Source organism: Quercus robur, chromosome 4, assembly GCF_932294415.1.
Source record: "Quercus robur chromosome 4, dhQueRobu3.1, whole genome shotgun sequence".
Lineage (NCBI taxonomy): Eukaryota > Viridiplantae > Streptophyta > Magnoliopsida > Fagales > Fagaceae > Quercus > Quercus robur.
Window position 1 is genome coordinate 19,035,956 of NC_065537.1, and position 18,971 is coordinate 19,054,926.

General features: G+C 31.5%; 2 protein-coding genes across 15 annotated transcripts in view; one reads left to right on the forward strand and one right to left on the reverse strand.

The window, feature by feature from the left end:
• The window catches only part of LOC126720768 (receptor-like protein 33), a 322,024-nt gene that overhangs the window by 228,348 nt on the left and 74,705 nt on the right, over positions 1-18,971 (reverse strand). For 12 of the 13 annotated variants that reach the window (XR_007653644.1, XR_007653642.1, XR_007653643.1 and 9 more), the window contains exon 3: positions 3,472-4,121. Coding sequence is in view for 5 of the 13 variants with exons in the window: in XM_050423568.1 (XP_050279525.1) it covers positions 3,472-4,121 (650 nt within the window). In the remaining 8 variants the exon portion in view is untranslated. Of the gene's footprint in view, positions 1-2,683; positions 3,069-3,243; positions 4,122-18,971 lie in introns of those variants that run through there. The other variant, XM_050423570.1, reaches the window with a different exon arrangement.
• The window catches only part of LOC126720773 (serine/arginine-rich splicing factor SR45-like), a 185,922-nt gene that overhangs the window by 24,197 nt on the left and 142,754 nt on the right, over positions 1-18,971 (forward strand). The window lies entirely within an intron of this gene.

An 18,971-nucleotide genomic window follows, 5' to 3' on the forward strand; every position in this document is an offset into this window, starting at 1 on the left:
AAAGTTTTTTATGAAGTGAATTTGGGCTTTTGGAGTAAGTGAATGACCTGCCTAGTTTAAAACCAGAACTAGGGTGTACCTTAAGACATATTGTTTTCAAGGTTTTGAGAAGACCTTAATAACAAATGAATTTCTCTCAGGCATGTTTAGTTAACTTTATTTTTTGTGAACTCCCTTGAACTAGTTTGAATGATGTTGAGAAAGATTCTTAATCCACAACTCCTTAATAGCGCCCCCCCCCCCCCCCCCCCCCTCTCCCCACCCCCCAACAAACCCCAGCAAAAAACAAAAGGAGAAACAAAAAGCTTTAAAGAATTACTATTCACCTATTAAATCAATTCTTAAAATACACCCACATCCAGTTTATAAGGGAAAAAAAATTAAGATTAATCCTAATCTGAATACAATATCGAATGAATCCTGAACCCAGATTGTTTATCTACATGGTTGTGAAGCTTCCCCTTTCTCTAGTATGAGATTTAGGGAGAGTGGTTGTGGTATTGGGGTATTTATGCAAGAATACCACACATTATATGAATCTTGAAAAAAAAATTTATTGCCAAGACAATCAATCTTTTTTTTTCCCCATCACTCAATAAGAGTATTGGGATAGGTACTAGTAGTTTTCTTACAATCAATCCTTGTTTCTCTAAGTTGTGAAGAATGTTTATGTCCATATATTTTTGGTGGTTTGAGAAGTTAAGCAACATATAGTGCCAACCTGAATCACAGACAAAGTTCATTACAAAAACCTTGGCTACAGCCTACAGGTAAATTGGAACTTTTGCATTGGATTACAAAAGGTATACTTCTTTTCCTCATCAAATACGTTGTGTAAGCAGATAGTGTAATTGAGGTGAGTTCTTAAATGGACAAATGTCTGTGGATATTATATACCTGAGCACATTCATTGAGAGAGCCCATCTTCAGTTCACAGTATGCCATGAAGTTTAAGATGCTTAGCCCATAACCTTCTGCAGAATTCAGAAGCGAGTTAAACTATTAAATGTTGGTTTTCATTTTCCAACTATCCTTTCTACATGCATAAGCCTTACTTGAAATTGGAGCTTTTCTGGTAATGCTTGTCTTGTGTTCCATTGACAACAATGTGACTTAGAACTACTTTAAAATTTTAGTTTGAGCTTTAGGAAATTGGCTAAAGAACATGGACAGAGGATCCTAAAGAATAGAAAGATCAATTCCAAAAACTTAAGGAATAAAACAGTTATATCAGCAACTACAGTTGCTATCCCAACAATAATGAAGTTGTGGCCCAGCCATCCTCACTATAATTCAAATATTCCTAAGTAACAGAAAAAGAACAAAAAATAATAAAGACCTATGCTTTTAGATTATATTATTGAAAAATAGCTCTTCCGCCAATCAACAAACTATATCGTTTCAAAGATCCTAATCAAAGGCATTAAAATGTCAAGCCATTTAAACTTTTGGACAGCATGTCCTGCTTTTAAATGGTCAGCTAACCTAGTAAACTATCAAAGACTAGTAAGGTGCAATGCTGCAATGCAAATCATTCATGGTTCTCATCTCAAACAATCTTGTACACAGCCAAACAAATGTAGTGTAGCTTTTAAGAGTCAAAATGATACACATTTTTCTAAAAAATTCAAGATTCTATGTGTTTGGTACACATCAATTTTTAAAATAAGAAACCATTTGATTAAAAAAGAATGACTGGAACTAGGAAATTAATTGTTGCAGGATTATTCTTGACTATAGCGAGTACACATGCTTGATAAGTAAGCAGAAAATATGCATCTTAAGTAGACCAATCAGATCAATAAAATATACATATGAAAACCTACTGTCCAATAATGAAAACTAGACTGACCTCCCATCCAAGGTGGAGGAAATTTTGGGCCTAATACTAACTCCAACACCAACTATCACAATTAACTGCATTAGAAAAATAAAAATCAATTAACACAAAATAAATACTTTGAGTAATTGAAAAGACTATGTTAATAATCCAACTATGGATGAGCCTCTTAATTTTGAGAGAGAGAGAGAGAGGGAGAAGAAAGTGACAAAAGGCATCAAATGATAAAGAAAATGGATGGAAACAATAAATGAGTAAACAACCTCAATGTAATTTTTTGATTGAGGCCTATTTCTTTAAAGTTCAATCAAAATGTCCTTTTTTTTCTTTGATGGTGGAAAGAAATTGAATTTGGAGTCATAATTTACAAAGTCATGTTCCATTGAACTTGAACCCAAATGAAACCCATCATTTACAAAGGTTAAAACAAAACGCATATATGGCCTACCCAAGGCTAAGTCGGATCCACTGGAATCCTCACTTGTTTTTCTCCTCAAGAGAGCAAAAGGAAATCTCTAGGCAGGCGAGCACTAAAGGCTAAGGGCCTTAGTCTATAATTACCAGTGCTAAAGGTATTCCACCATAGCCTAGTAAACATTGATTAAAAAAAATAAAAAAATTAACTGGCATTTATTGAACAGTAATTTATGCATAAATAAAAAAAGACATTCATACAAAGTAGTATAGTCTCACAAGTTAACATAGAATCGTCTAAAATTATAAATAACAAAAAAATGAAATTGTCTAAACTGATTAAGTAACTTAATGAGTATTACTGGTAGGGTTAATATTCACATGCAAAATTAACATTACACAAGCTTGATATTTTAAACCAATCATTGGTTACGATATGAACAAATTTTTTTTGATGAATCAATCAATTTTATTAAATACAAACTAGAGTACACAGAGCCTTAAAGGGAACTACACCAGATGGAGGAACCCTTTGTGTGCACAAAAAATACAAGCACAACAGTGTCACCTCAAAATAGGCCGACGGACTAAGTCCACCTATCCTTTAAAAAAAATGATAAACCTACATAGCAAATAGAAATACAACAAAAGGATGATCCTTGTGAACAAACCAACAGTTGTGACTACATCAAGACACTAGAATGCTCCATTTTGCAGAAGACTAGAAACAATAGCCATCATCATAACCATATTATGTCTTCTTAAATAGCATACAAGTATTCAAGCCCCATTTGCCGCATACTATCCATGGCATCTAAATTACACCCAAAGAAATTAAATAAGAATGAAAATTCATAAGATATCCAAGATATATAACTATAATTCAAAGGGACAGAAAAAAATTCACAGTTGCTAATAATAATAGAAACTTTTATATTTTCAAGAATAGAGATTCATTCTAAAGTCTCAAAAATAAGAACATCACGTACCATAGAAACAGTCATCTTCTTCCACCACATTTGTGGGCATTCTTCTTCAATCTTCTGAGCATGATATGCTGCTCTAATTTGACCATCCTCACAAGGCACTTTGGTTTTCCAATTTTAAACATAAGATATCCCATAAACATTCCGAATATTGTTCCACATGCGTAACCTATGGATACAGCTTGCCAACCAAACCCATTTTCATGCTCTAAATTTTCATCTTGCTGTAAGGTAGGTGGTGGTGGTTGCTTTGCCTCGTGGTTGTCACATGTTTTTGACAATGGAAACCCACACAATCCCAAGTTATCGGTGTATGAATCATTGTTGAATGTATTGAATTGATTTCCTGAAGGTATGTGTCCTGTGAGTTGGTTATGTGATAGATTTAAGACTGCAAGTGACGTTAGATCTACCAATTGACTAGGAATCTCCCCACCGAGCTTGTTGAAAGAGAGGTCTAACCATTCAAGATTGGTCAAATTTCCAATTGATGATGGAATATAACCTATAAGGTTATTGTAAGAAAGGTTGAGCCCCTTGAGTGATTTAAGCCTTCCAATTATCTTTGGCATCTCTCCTGTGAAACTATTGTATGAAAAATCAATACTTGTTAAGATGGTTAGGACTCTCTCCATCTCAATAAACTGCCCTTTCATCATGATATTCAATGAATCTTGATAATAATCTTCTCCCATATATTTCGATGCAACTCCACTTTCATCCACATTCATCATGGCTTTCAAATATTCAAAATATGTTATTGGCAAAGGACCATTAAACTGATTGTTAGAGATGTCTATGATTCGCAAATTTGGGAAAGGAAATTTGGTTTTAGGATTGCCTATGCGACCTTGAAATCTGTTTGATCTTATGACAAGAACCTGCAATTTCTGAAGACTTCCCAACCAGTAAGGAAAGGCTCCATTTATCTTATTGTTTCCAAGATCTAGAACTTCCAAGTCTGTACAATTGACCAAAGATTGCGGCAATGGCCCTTCCAATTGATTGCCACTAAGGTTAATATTCCTAAAATTATTTCCTTTGGCAAATATTGCAGGGATGTTACCATGAATGCTATTCATTCGCAAATCTAACACTGAGAGGGCAGTAAAGTTTACCAAACACTTAGGAATCATGCCACTTAAGTTGTTATGAGACAAGTCTAAAACTCGAAGGTAAATTGCATCGCAAATTAAAGAAGGGATTTCTCCCGTTAAACTGTTATTGGAGAAAAAGATAAATTGCAGATTGGAAGAATTTAGAATGGGAAATGGTCCTTGTAGCAAGTTGTTACGAAGATCCACATAATTAAATGAATTCTTCCCCACATCCCCCAACCATCTTGGAACTTGACCATAAATTTGGTTATTGGAAAGGTCTAAGGATTGTAAATCTGTTGTCAGTCTTAAGAAAATTGGGAATTCACTAATGTTGGAGGAAGATAAGTTCAATTCCAGAAGATTGGGTAGGGCATAGGCAACATTATTGTTGATGCTAACTAAGTTATATGATAAATCAAGGTACTTGAGATTCTCGAGCTTTGAAAACATTTCTGACCCCAACATAATACTCAAGTTATTTGATGAGAGGTATAGGCGAGTAAGGTTCACAAGTCTATATACTGACCTAGGTATAGAGCCATGTAGCTTATTATAACCCAAATTAAGATCCTTCAATGAATTGTACTTGAATTCACCAATCTCACCAACAAACTGATTATGATAAAGATACAAGGTCTCCAAAGATGGCATACTGAACAACCAAGATGGCAGTGTTCCATTTAGGAAATTTGAACTTAAATCGAGATCAACTAGATTCAAACCACTTACGTGACTAGGAAGGGGACCAACAAGTTGATTGTACCCAAGGTATAAAGTTGAGAGATTCGGCAAGTTGAATAGTGATGACGGCAACAGACGTGTTAAAAATATTCACCAATAATTAAAAAATTGTTAGTTTGATGCGCCAGCCAAAAAGACCTAAAATTTAAAAGTGGTAATAAAATCTCACCGTTAAAACTATTTTCTGACAGATCCAAATATGTAAGTTTGGTAAGGTTCCCAAGCCATGCTGGAATTGACCCCGTAAAATTGCAACCAGGGAGAGCCAAATGCTTCAAGGACTTCAAATTGTCGATAGAATTAAGGAATTCTCTTGAAAACATTCTCCCAGACAGGGCTAAGAAATTCAGGGAACTATAGCTGCAATTAGACTTTAGAAGAGAACCGTCAAGGACCCAATTTTCCGTTAGATCAAGGGTTTGTATACTGGGAAGGCAGAGGATGTTATTTTCGAGTTTTCCCCGCAAGTCACAGTAACGGAGACTAAGAGTTGTCAAAGAGGAGGATAGATTCATCAAAGAATTAGGTCTAATTGAGGACATATTTGTCCTATCCAGAAGAAGTTCCCTTAACTGAGTTAGGTTACCAATGACTCTTTTCCAGACTGGAGCTTTGATTAATAGCCAATTCTTAGAAAGATCAAGTGAAACCAGTGAAGACAACTGAGAGATTTCAAACGGGATTTGGCCAGAAAATCCGGAAAAAGAAAGGTTAAGATGAGTCAAACTCTTAAAGTTGCCAAACTCAGATGGAATTAGGGAGCTTAAGAAGCCATTGTTAGCGAGGTTCAACCTCCTGAGATTGGGAAGAAAAAACAGGGTACTGTTGGAATGAATGTCTCCATAAAGCCAGCTGGAAGTAAGGTCCAGGCCAACCACATGGCTTGTGTTTTTGTCACACTCGACCCCATCCCAAGTGCAACAGTGCTTATCCTCCTGCCAACTGGCTGTTTTTGGATAAGAAGGATCATAGGCAGAAGCAGATTTTTTAAGAGAAAAAGACTTACTAAAATGGAGTAGAGCAGAGCATGGTGGCATTGAAGACAAGGAAGAAGAGAGAGATGATGGAAAGGGAAGTTGAGAATGCAAGATCAAACCGAACAAAAAGAAGACTTGATACTTCCAAGTTGAACGCCCCATTTGATACCCAATTCAACAAAAACAAAACTCTGAAAATGGTGTAGTATTTTTGATGATGTAATAAGGAAGGTAGGGGATGGAATGAATATTATATAGATGCTGCCAAGTCAACTGAAGTCTTCCACCTTTCTTTTATTTAAAAAATAAAGTTAATTTCACGTCATGTGTGAGGTGACGTGAATTGTACAACTTGTACATGTTCTCATATTTTAAATTTTCTAGTAACCTCCGCATATTAATTATAATATTTTAATAATTGGTAATTGAGACCAGAAAATAGCAATTAATTTAAAATATTGAGACCACAACATTGCATTAGATTGCTTTTCTTTTAAGAAAATAATTCTTTTAAAAATCGTTGGAACACTAAGGCCCTGTTTGGGGAATAAGTTTTAACAATTTTTTTCATATTTTAAATAATATTATATATATTTTTACACTTTTTCACCTATATGTATATCAAAAACACCCGAATGATATAACTCAAACTCCTCTCTCAAACACCCCCTAAATATTTCATTTGAATTGAAGTGGTTTATATCTAGCTGAGTAAATATTATTATTGTGTACTAAAATTAAGAATTAAAATGGAAGTCGGTGGAGTCAAAAATTTAGTTTTAAAAAGTTATATATATATATATATATATATTTTAAAATTTAAAATAATAACGTACAATATTCTCATTTGTTAATAAATAAATGATACATTCAAGAGTCATGCCAAAGTCTGATATAGATGTAGAGGTCACCATCACTTCTTGTTGAAAATTAAAGTGGTCAGAGCGTGTAAATTGGTGGAAGGTAGGAAGTTTGTGTTCACACTTAAAAAAGTTTGATTTTAGAGACTTGCACAGTTTTTCTCCGCGCGAAAGTCTTTTTTTTTTTTTTAACTCTTTGAAATCTTAAGGTCATTTGGTATGTGTTTAAATAATAATTTTTAATTTTTTTAAAATAGTGTAAGTAAAAAAATGTGTAAAAATATATGTAATATTATTTAAAAATTAAAACATGTATTTAAACACATGTACCAAACAACCTTTTACCTTTTGAAAAATGCAGATCTTTTTTCTTTTTTGGAATCAAAGTGCGCAACCTTTTTAATTGTTTGATTAGTTAAATACATTTCTAAAATCATCTACTACTATTAAAGATTGTCCAAAAGCATTATAGATTCCACTAGTTTTTTATTATTATTATCAAATAGATCTTTAACAGTGACACCAAGAAATTAAGGTCTCTATAACGCGGAGGTTTAAAGCTACATAGTAATGCTATTGACACAATATATAGACATTTTTATCCATAAATATCACTTAATTATTATTCACATTTTATTTTATTTATTCAAAAATTAAGATTTCTTACTTAGATACACAAATAATAAGAAAATAACGGAAAAAATGTGCCCAAAAAGGTAAAGTAGGCCTAAACAAGTATTTGTGTTCAAACTTCATGCTTTAAAGTTTGATTTCACATACTAGCACCTTTTTTTTTTTTGCTAAATATTTTTTTTTTTTGGGTAGGTGCGAGTTTTTTTTTAATTATTTGATTAATTAAATGATTCACGTTTCCTTTTTTTGGTAGTAAAAGCCATTGCAATCTTTGAGCAAAAGGTTACAAATAATGCTAAAAACAAGAATTAAGATTGGTTCAAAATTTATAATTAAAAAAAAGGAGCAACAGTTCCTCAAAAGAAAAAGAAAAGAAGAAAAGAATAAGGAGCAGCATGGTCTTTATAACCAGGACTCTAGGAGTTGTACGTGGTCAACAGAAGTCTTCCACCTTTCTTTAATTTTTTATTTTTTAAAATAGTTAATTTCGAGTCACATGTGATGTGACGTGAAATTGTAAATCTTGTACATGTTCTTATACTTTACACTTTCTAGGAACCTCCATATATCTCATCAGATTAATTATAATATTTTAATAATTGCTAATTGAGTCCAGAAAGGCAGAAACTGACAATTAATTTGAAATATTAAGACCACAAAATTGCATTGGATTGCTCCTCTTTTAAGAAAAAAATTTCTTTTAAAAATCGTTGGAGTGCTAAATTTTCCATTTAAAATTGAAGTGGTTTTATCTAGTTGAATAAATATTATTATTGTGCACTAAAATTAAGAATTAAAATGGACAGGTGGCATGTGGCATGTGGTTTGTGTGTGTGTGTATATATATATATATATATATATGTGTGTGTGAGGATTCGGTTCAAGTTGCATTATGTATAACTTTAACAAATATTATAGGATGTTACTATGGTCATGTCCAGGTAGAACCCGCTACTTATTTTTTTTAACAAAAAAACCTAAACAATTAATTGCATTTAGATTTCAAACTTTCAGTGAGTATTACTCACACTGCTTGCTTTTTTCTTTTTCTCTTTTGGGTCTAGCCACATACACCATCAATCTTGTTAGTTGCTATGCACATCTCCAACGCCATCACATAGAAAGTTTATAGAAATTGCAATTACTGAGCATTACATTTCCCCCTTTTTCAGTGTTTTCATATATTGTTGCTATGATTTTTTTTTTGTTTTTACTATTGCCAAAGACGAGGAAGTCTACAGCAAACATGTATATTTATGACAATAGGATTTTTTTTTTTTTTTTTTTTTTTTGAGAACCATGAGATTATGATTTTAGCTAGCTAGTTCGAAAGCTTCCTTAAGGCATACTGTAATATCAACATCATAAGAAAGTGTAGAAAAGTCCCATAAGGTTCGTGTTTAATGGTTACAAATAATTATAAAAGCAAGAATTAAGATTGGTAACATTGGTTCAAAATTTATAATAAAAAAGAAAAAGAGCAACGTGGTTACAAATAAATAAAAGAAGGAGAAGGAGAAGGGGGAGGTGGAAAAATTGTGCGTAAAGCTTGGGGCAATTTTCTAAAAGGTGAAATAGACCTAAGCGTGTAATTGTTAATTGGTTAAATGCAAGGCATGAAGTTTGTGTTCAAACTTATAAAGTTTGACTCTGCAAACTTGCACATCCTTTTTTATTTTTTCATCCAGTTTCTTTTCACTACTTTTTTTTTGGGGGGGGGGGGGGGGGGGATAGAAATAAAGTCGTTTTTACTCGTTACTTTTTGAAATAGGTGAAATTCCAAACAAAATCTTATGAAGGGCTTTATCCAGATAATATGGCTTGACCAAGAATTAACTTAATTCAGGATTTTTGTTGGACTTGAGAATATTGGAACCATTTCTTCATATTAATTGTAAGACTTTTTATTTATTTATTTTTTTAGAATACTAAATATTTTTAACACACACACGGGGAGATGGGAAAAGGTTTTTAAAAGAAACTTACAGTGATGTATATTCAAAAGAGCTTAAATATTAATTGTAAGACTGAGTGGCGTTATTACTGCTGTAAGATAATCTCTGGCACTCAATATTTATTCAAAAACATTAACTTCAAAAATGCTGCCTAGTCTTGGTTGTAACTTGTAAGAATTCAAGGCATATACATGTGGATTCAGATCTTCTAGATTTCCTAAAGTACTCTACAATATAAAATTCTTTAAATCTCAACCTTTCTATTAAAATAAATGGTTAAGATGGTGACACATCAATTCACTTATACGATCTTAAATTAGTCTTTCAAAACACATAAATATTCCTATTTCTCCTAAAAGCCTTTCAACTTCTAGACTTATCTCTCAAATTTTTATTTATTTATTTATTTTTAAATTATGGACTTATCTCTATTACTTCTTTTTTCAGAAAAATCATCAACCCAAAAACAATAATCATTATAACTTAAGCTTTCGTCTCCACGTTTCTATCTTTAAAAACTAAATAACAACCCAATCATTTTTCATCAGATGCTTTTTTCAAGGGTATAGCTCGCATCTAGCGTTGTTGGCAACAAGATCTTTAAAGTTGGTTCTAGATTCTTGAACTAGTAAAAAGTGTTTGCGTCTCCATCTGAAGAGAATTGCTCAAGCTTATTATTCTAACTTGTTTCATCCTTGGGAGGATTAACCACCCCAATGTTGAAGATAAACCTAGTATTAAGACTTGCTCTGGCTTGGGAGTCCACCTTGACGGCTTGATCTCACTATTTCATTTCTTATTAAATGTTAATATTAATATTCATTTCTCGTAAATCATCAATTGAGGCAAGGATTTTTTTTTTTTTTTTTGAGTTGGCAATTTTATGGAAAAAGACAATTTAAAAAAAGAAGTTGAATGGTGTTAAGCTACTAACATCAACCTTTACTATACATTAAGTGTACTTTTTATATTTTAAGACTAATTTAGGGTTGTATTTATGAATCGATAACGTGGCAGCATCTTAAACATTTATTTTAAAAGAAATGTTGAGATTTAAATAACTTTACATTGTATAGTACCCTAAGAAATCTAGAGGATCTGAATCCATCAATATTTATTGTGCATGAGTCAAGCATATTTATTGAGTTGAGCTTTGGTGTTCGTTTATTGTCCATTTTGTAGTAGCTTATTTTTATAGTGTTTATCAAAAGATATATTTTTTGGTAATTTTTATGTTAAATGTGTGACAAAAAATTAAAAACTAGTTTATTTGAAAAAAAAAAATTAAGTTAGATTATTTTAAAAAATTTGAGACAAAAAGCATAAAGTAGAAAAAAAAATTGCATTTTTACCCAAACAGACTCTTGAAATGCAGGAACAGTGGAGCAGAGTGTTAATTATATCATTAAGAAAATCTGTAGTTTATAAATTTAAGTGTCAAAAACTGAAGGAAAAAAGAAACCTTGATTTTCTAGTTAGTGTTTGTATCCTGGAAGTCTTGCTCGTGCTGGGAACAACTCTTTAAGAAAAGATCTATAGTTTATACGCATTCAATATTACACCGATGCAATAGGAGATATTGGAATTTGTTACCGTATAGACAATGTGGATTTGTTTGCTGATGTTACCACAAATTTGGCGACAAGCATTGATTGTAAGTCTTGTAGATGAGGACCCACCGTATTTTTGGGGCCCTTATTTAGATTCATTTGTATTCATATCAATTTTCTAAACTTAAAACAAAAGGTGCATTGTATTTTAGACGTTATTTTGATTTGTCATTAGTTATAAATCCCACTATGTTTACAAAATTTGTGATAAATATTTCGTGGTCTATAAAGAAGAAAAAAGATAAAGAATGAGTGGTTATTTTCATTTTAAAATTTTATCTTTTCTTCTTATTGTTTTATCTAATAAATGCAAAAATCATAGGTGAATCCCTTCATGACTACCTTTGAGAAGCAAATATTCATTTTTAAGTTGATATCATGAGATACTTTGTATGCAGAGAAGGGATCTAAAGGTGCCACACATAAAACTACAGGATGAATTAACACAACAAATCCCTAATATTATTTATTAATAAATTGGTCATTAGTTGAATATATTCATAATTGGAGATGCATTTGTTGAATATACTCAAAATTTATAATGAATATACCCTTTATATATTGTGGGGGCCAACTATCTAAAAAGGTAATATTAAAACTGTATGAATTGGGCCATAGGCCCAATCCGAGGATATCAACCTGTCCGAGGATGGTTAAATAAGGTTATGATGGGAATAGTATAAGAAGAAGAAATAAAAATTGTATGTGACGGTCTGAAATACGTCCGAGGATGAAATTTATCTCGGAAACGGATATCCGAGGTTAGTAAGAATGTCCTGTCACCCTAGACATTCTTCAAAGTTGCATCACAACTAGGAGTTGGACGTTGGACAAGGGGTGAGTAAAGGGAGGCAACAAATATCTTCAAAAACTGCTACCTCCACATTAAATGCTTCCAACTAATTCTCTAGCCGCATTAATGTGGAGGTGATATCTGAACAGTGGCCAAGCAACCTTATAGCTAATATTTGATGGTTCTGGGAGGTGTTGGATGGGATAAGAAGAAGTTTCTCGAATCTAACCTACACATGTATGATGGAGATGACATCAAAATTGTAGTATATAGCATGGGAAGGTGGCCTAAAGAAAGGAATCGGAAAAAAATTAAGAAATCTTTGTAAGAATACGGTGAACTCTTGTAGCTTTGTTCAAGTACTAGATATTATAACATAAGCTCCTCAGGTCGTGCCGAGGACAAATTTTCTTATATACTTGTCTTCAACAATCTTATTTCAGCAACTTTTGTTGTCCATCTTTTGGATTAGAACTAGTTCTTTCACCCACGCTCTATAAATTCATTGTTTGGGCTTGTTGGGCTTAAACCTAATCCTACACTAGGTCGAATCCAAATTCAGTCCTTACATATATGTATATCAATAATTTTTTATAAATTTTATTATATATTTGTGTATTTTACGATACACAATACAAAAAAATAAAAAATTGAGCCACAATACAATTCATATTTTGACAACTATGATCTGAGCTTAATCAGTTTTTGTTGCTTTTAATTTAAGAAGTGTTATGTTCACAATATTTTCACAACAAATCTTATGTGGTAAATTGTTACTGGTTCTAATTTAAATTCACTATTGAAATTAATTTTTTGCTCTTTAATAAAAACCAGTAAGACAGTAACAACCTAAAACTTAGAATTTATTATGAAAATATTTTGTTATGTGTACATAGCATTTCTCTTTAAATTTCTACCATAAGTTAGGGATTGACTATGTAAGTCTTGTTTATGGGCCCTGGGTTCATTTGGTTACATATATCAATTTTCTAACTTGTGAAAGTGCAACTTATTTTAGACGGAAATTTGATTAGTCATTCAAAATTTAACAATCTTTAAGAGAAAAGTTATGTGTACAACATTTTCATAATCTTTTCACAATTTTTAGGTGGTAAGATGTTACTTGCTTTTACTGGTTGACAAACTTAGCACATTACTCAATTAATGATAATTCACATTTTGAGATTTAGAATTAGTTCAATTTGGCCTGGTTTTTGTAGTTCCAATAAGGAGTACTAACTTGTAAACTCATGCATATGCATAAGTACATTTTAAAATATGCAATTAGATGAAATGATTATTTTTTATATAAAATACTAAAATACATTTTCATTGATAACAATTGAAATGATTTTTTATTTGTTTTAAATAAACTTATATGTTATATTTTCAAATATACAAACATTATATATGTTGTATATAAATTTGGTAAAACTTTAATATGCATTTTGTTATGCTTATTTGTAAATGTATTCCATGAATATTCATAATGCTACAGGCTAGTGTTTATTATGTATTGGATGGGCATGAACTTTAAAATTGCAGAGCACAAGGTTAATTTATCATCAAGAAAATCAGAAGTTCACGAATGTGCAAATGTCAAACCTAGCTAAGAATTTTGTTGCTCAACTGACATCTTCTTGTGATTCTAATAGAAAGTTGGAGACAACCAAAGTTTAAATCTCCTTATTGATTGTAACTGCTGAATTTTTTTTAATTTTTAAAAAGGAGTCTAAATCTAAGATATTGATTTTCTTATTAGTGCCTATATCTCGGAAGTCTTCCTTACTCCCCATTTGATACCCAATTCAACGAAAACAAAACTTTGAAAATGGTGTAGTATTTTTGATGATGTTATAAGGAAGGTATGGGATGGAATGAATATTATACATAGATGCTGCCAAGTCAACAGAAGTCATGCACCTTTCTTTTATTTTTTTTAAAAAAAAAAGTTAATTTCACGTCACGTGTGAGGTGACGTGAAATTGTACAACATGTACATATTCTCATACTTTAAACTTTCTAGGAACCTCCGTATATGTCATCAGATTAATTATAATATTTTAGCTTCTCAAAAAAAAAAAAATTTATAATATTTTAATAATTAGTAATTGTGTCCAGAAATTGACAATTAATTTGAAATATTGGGACCACAAAATTGCATTAGATTGCTCTTCTTTTAAGAAAATAATTCTTTTAAAAATCGTTGGAGCACTAAATATTCCATTTGAAATTGAACTGGTTTTATATCTAGTTGAGTAAACATTATTATCGTGTACTAAAATTAAGAGTTAAAATGGACAAGTCACTGGTGGAGTCAAAAATATAGTTTTGAGAGGTTATATATAATTTTTTTTTTTGTGTGAAATTTAAGATAGTAATATATAATATTCTCATTTGTTAATAAATAAATGGTATTTTTAAGAATCATTCGTTGGCCAAAGTCTGATAAAGATGTGGAGGTCACCATCAATTCTTGTTAGGAAATTAATAAAAATTAAAGTGGTCTAAGCGTCTAAATTGGTGAAAGATAGGAAGTTTGTGTTCACACTTAAAAGTTTGATTTTATTGACTTGTACAGTTTTATTGACTTGTATAGTTTTTTCTCCGCAAGGACATGGAATGGCGTGGTATTTTGAATTCTAGGTGCTGGTTAAAATTTTCTTTTATTGACTTGTACAGTTTTATTGACTTGCACAGTTTTTTCTCCGCAAGGACATGAAAATTTCCAACAATTCGATAGATGGAGGAGACAAATATCTATATGATAATCATGGTGGATTTTTTCATCTAACTATTGTGGGGGGACTGCCACTGACATTTTGTTAGGTCACTTTTTCTTTCAGTGCAATATAGACGATCTAGATTGGTCCAAAGTGTTTTTTTTTTTAATATAGAAATAACGTAGTCTTTACTCTTGGGTCTTTTGTAAGGAGGCTGATGGGCAGGTTCCCCCTTTGTTGCCTTTTGCCTCTTATGGCGCCCTCTTAATAATATGCTCTCTATCTTATTCAGCAAAAAAAAAAAAAAGAAAAAAAAAAAACGTAGTCTTTACTCTTTTACCTTTTGAATGTACGCCATTTTTCCATTTTTGTATTCGAAGTGCATGTCCTTTTAATTATTTGATTAATCTAATAACGATTGTCCAAAAGCATTGTACATATTATTCAAAAAAATAAAAAATACATTATCAAATAGATCACTAACAATGACGCTGAGAAAATAAGCTCACTTTAGCTTGAAGGAGTAAAGTCAAGACAAAACAAATAAACTTTTTTATACAGGAATATCATTTAAATAATATTTGTTTTTAATATTTTATTTTTTATACAAAAGGTAAGATTTCTTACTTAGATACACGAATACTAAGAAAAGGAAGGAAGAATAAAATTTAGGGCCATTGTCTAAAATTTCAAGTGAGCTTAAATGTGTAATTGCGTTCAAACTTTAGACTATAAAATTTTCACAAACTTTTTTTTTTCCCCTTGTCTATAAAGTCTTTACCATTTGTAAGTGCGAGTCTTTTTTTAATTGTTAGATTAGTTAATGATACTTGTCTCCTTTATTGGCAGTGAAGGCTGCAATCTATGCGCAGATGGTTGTGATTTTTAATCATCTAATTGAGGAGATGAGAAAGAAAGGAAAGATGAGTTGAAATGTGAATGGCTGTTATATGGTGTGTACTTGAAGGGTGAAGGTATATGAAAATGACAAACTTCAGTTACAGGCTCCTTTTAAAAAATTAACATGATTATATATTTTGAAATTAAATTTAACCATTGGATTGTATGTTCATTTTGTTCTTAACATGCATGTCAAATTTCATTCAAATAAGATATTATTTACCATTCGAATCCATAAACTTATTTTTTATACATAATTTAAGACTATACAAACTTGTAATTTAAATATTTGATTGATGACATAGCTATTAATCTTTGATTTTAATTCTTAAAATTTTATAATGCATAGAAGAAATAATAAGAAAATACAATCTAATGTTGAATCAGTCAAAATTCACATTTAAAAAAAAAGGTAAAATAATATTTTGGTCCTTAGACTTTACCAAAAGTTATTTATAATAGGAAATTGGAAAAGGAAGTGAGAAAAATTTTGCAGAAACCAAATATTGAGGGTTTGGCCAACAAAACCGAAATATCACCTTGAAAAAGAGCCTTTAAAGTGAAAAAAATAGCCTTAATGTTTATTATACACACTATTACACAATGAGGGTAGTGTTTATTACACACCCATTTTTTCAATTAAAATTGTGAATCGAAGACATGATTATGCACACGTTCCATGAACTCCTTAGATTAAAAATATCATTCATCAATTCCAACTGTAGTGAAGTGGGGATAATCCATAATAGACTAGCTAATAACTGAAATTTACACATAATTCCTTACTTTTTTACAATATTTTGAAATTTGAGACTAGCTATACCTATGCTATCAGCAACTAATTAAAAATGTAACAGAGCACATGGAGGACCTTGAAGCTACAAGTACCGGCAAAGTCATCTCCATTTCAACCTTCTGCTCTATAAAAGTGAGGATCGCATATGCATAAATACATGCCCACTGAAGTTTGAATTTTCAGAATTTGTGATGACTTCTAATGGACTTAAACAACAAAATCCTAACACACATATTATGCGAAAATTATCTGAGTTTTCTTTTTGAAAATTATGGTTATTTTCCATTAGTTATAATGCTTCATTAAAAATTATATATATTTTTTTCAATGATAAATACTCCTACATTCACACACGTTTGAAATTGTGACCTCATTTCTAGCAGTGGATTGAGGTTCAATTTGGTCTAGAAACCATTGGTTTCTTTTTTGACAGTACACTTTAGGCTCAGATCATCCAGTAATACTAATTCAACTAAAATCTACAAGTATTCTTGAGTATGACTAATTATAAGTTTGATCTTCATCTGTCTATAAAGTTACGTGTCGCTTAAGATATGAAGTATAGAAAAGACTTATATTATGTGTAACGCATATCTCTGTCTAGTACTAGCTACCTATGTTTTACACGTCCACTGACTTGTACAACTTAATGCTTTTTTCTAGAATAACTTTGGAAACATTTTTTTACCATGAAAAGACCGATTTCAGCAACAAATGAAATGATTAATTTCTTCCATCAATTATGCTTTTTCTTTGTATTAATTCCTATTCAAATTAGGTTGGTTCCCAATCCTAAAATCCTATGAATCAAATTCCAAAGATGCAAATGAAACAATGCAACTAAAGAAAGTAATTTAATTTTAGGTCTCTAACTTTACTTTTATTCAATGTGATTAGTGTTCATTAGAAAACTTCCATAAAGTGTCTCAAAATGATGTGGTTTTGCTTTTCTATAGATTTTTATAGCAAAAAAAATATATAAATTAATTAAAAAAACCTTTTTGATAAAAAAATTATAAAATAGAAATTATTTTCTGAGTTAAAAAAGGATTAAATGAAAAAGAATAGAGAGAAGTTATCTCAGAAATTATTTTCTCAGTAACCAAAAATAAAAATAAAAAGAACAACTCAGTCAATTGAAACCATGCCAAAATCTATTCAACTGAATAAATCTAAACCAAAACCAAAATGTTACTTGCAAATCTTCAAGTAATCCATTTCATAGTAAAAATGGCATCCCCAAGCTATAAATTATTGTTGCCACCAGGTAGAGATCCCACTAATTCATATGTGTTAAGTGCAAAATTCATAGATGGATCAATTTGGAAGGTAATATAATCTCCCAGTCCATGATCTCTTTTCATTAAGATGTATCATCCTTCAATTCCAACCATAGCAGAGAGATCATCCGTAACAATAAGCTCATACATGTCAGGGGAAAAACTAATAACTGAAATCCACATATAATTCCAACTATTTTTACTAGATAATGAAAATGAAACTCAAAAATAACTAGTCTATTAGCATCCAACAACATTCAAAAGGGAATCAAAAGCTTAAAGGACCTTGAACCTGATTTTACTTGAGTCTCGACACATAATTTGTGTTAGCGACTTGGCTAATAACAACTAAAAAACAAAATGCACACTTTTAATAGGTTGCACATGATATAGGCCACAAGATACATTCACATTACAGCTGTGACAAATTTTTTGAAAGTGATGTGTGCCAAATATGGGTAACTCGTAGTGTCCAAATGTGGGATTTTAGATGAAACAAATCAAAGGGGTGAGCAAAGAAAAATTCATTGGAAAAAATGAGGAACTCTTCATCAACCTCAGGAGTGTCGTGATATGGGCTTTAAAGATTTGGTGAAATTTAGTGAGGCGATGCTTGCGAAACAGGTTTAACATCTCTTGACCGACCATAATTCTCTATTTTATAGAGTTTTTCAAGCAAATACTTCACTAGAAGTACATTATTTGATGCCAAGATATCTTCGGGTTCCTACACTTGGCAAAGTATTCTTAAAGCTAGGAAAGTTATATTAGCGAGGATGATGTGGAGAATTGGTGTTGGTATAGAATTCAGATTTATGAGGATATACGGTTATCCGGCGAAAAGCTTTGTAAAATAATATCATGTGTTCGGAATTTTGTGCTCCTAATCACGTGTTCGGTTAAACAATCTAGTATTAGAGCTTCCACTATTTCAACATTTATCCCCCAAATCCCCCTTTCCCTCCCCTCCTCTCCTCCCAACCCCCCAAATAAGAATCTGAGTTGTGAATGATACAATGTCGAGGTGGTATTGACTATGAGAACAAGATATTATGGCTGTAATATGCAGTGATGGAGGACAGTAACTTAAAAATGTTTTTTTGACTCTATATTGAATCAACCTACAGTTTACTTTTCCCAGTTAGGAACATGAATATCTATGAGATAATAATTCCTATAGCTTGAAGAAGCTATCGAGTCATTGACTCACTCTTGAATATTATAGTCAAACAGAACTAGAGAATATCATCCTACAATAAATAAAAAAAAAGATCATGTGAATAGCAAGGACACAAAAGTGCAAAAATTCATGTGCTTTTGTTTAACAACATAATATTTTACCTAAATTGATCAGGAACCGAAA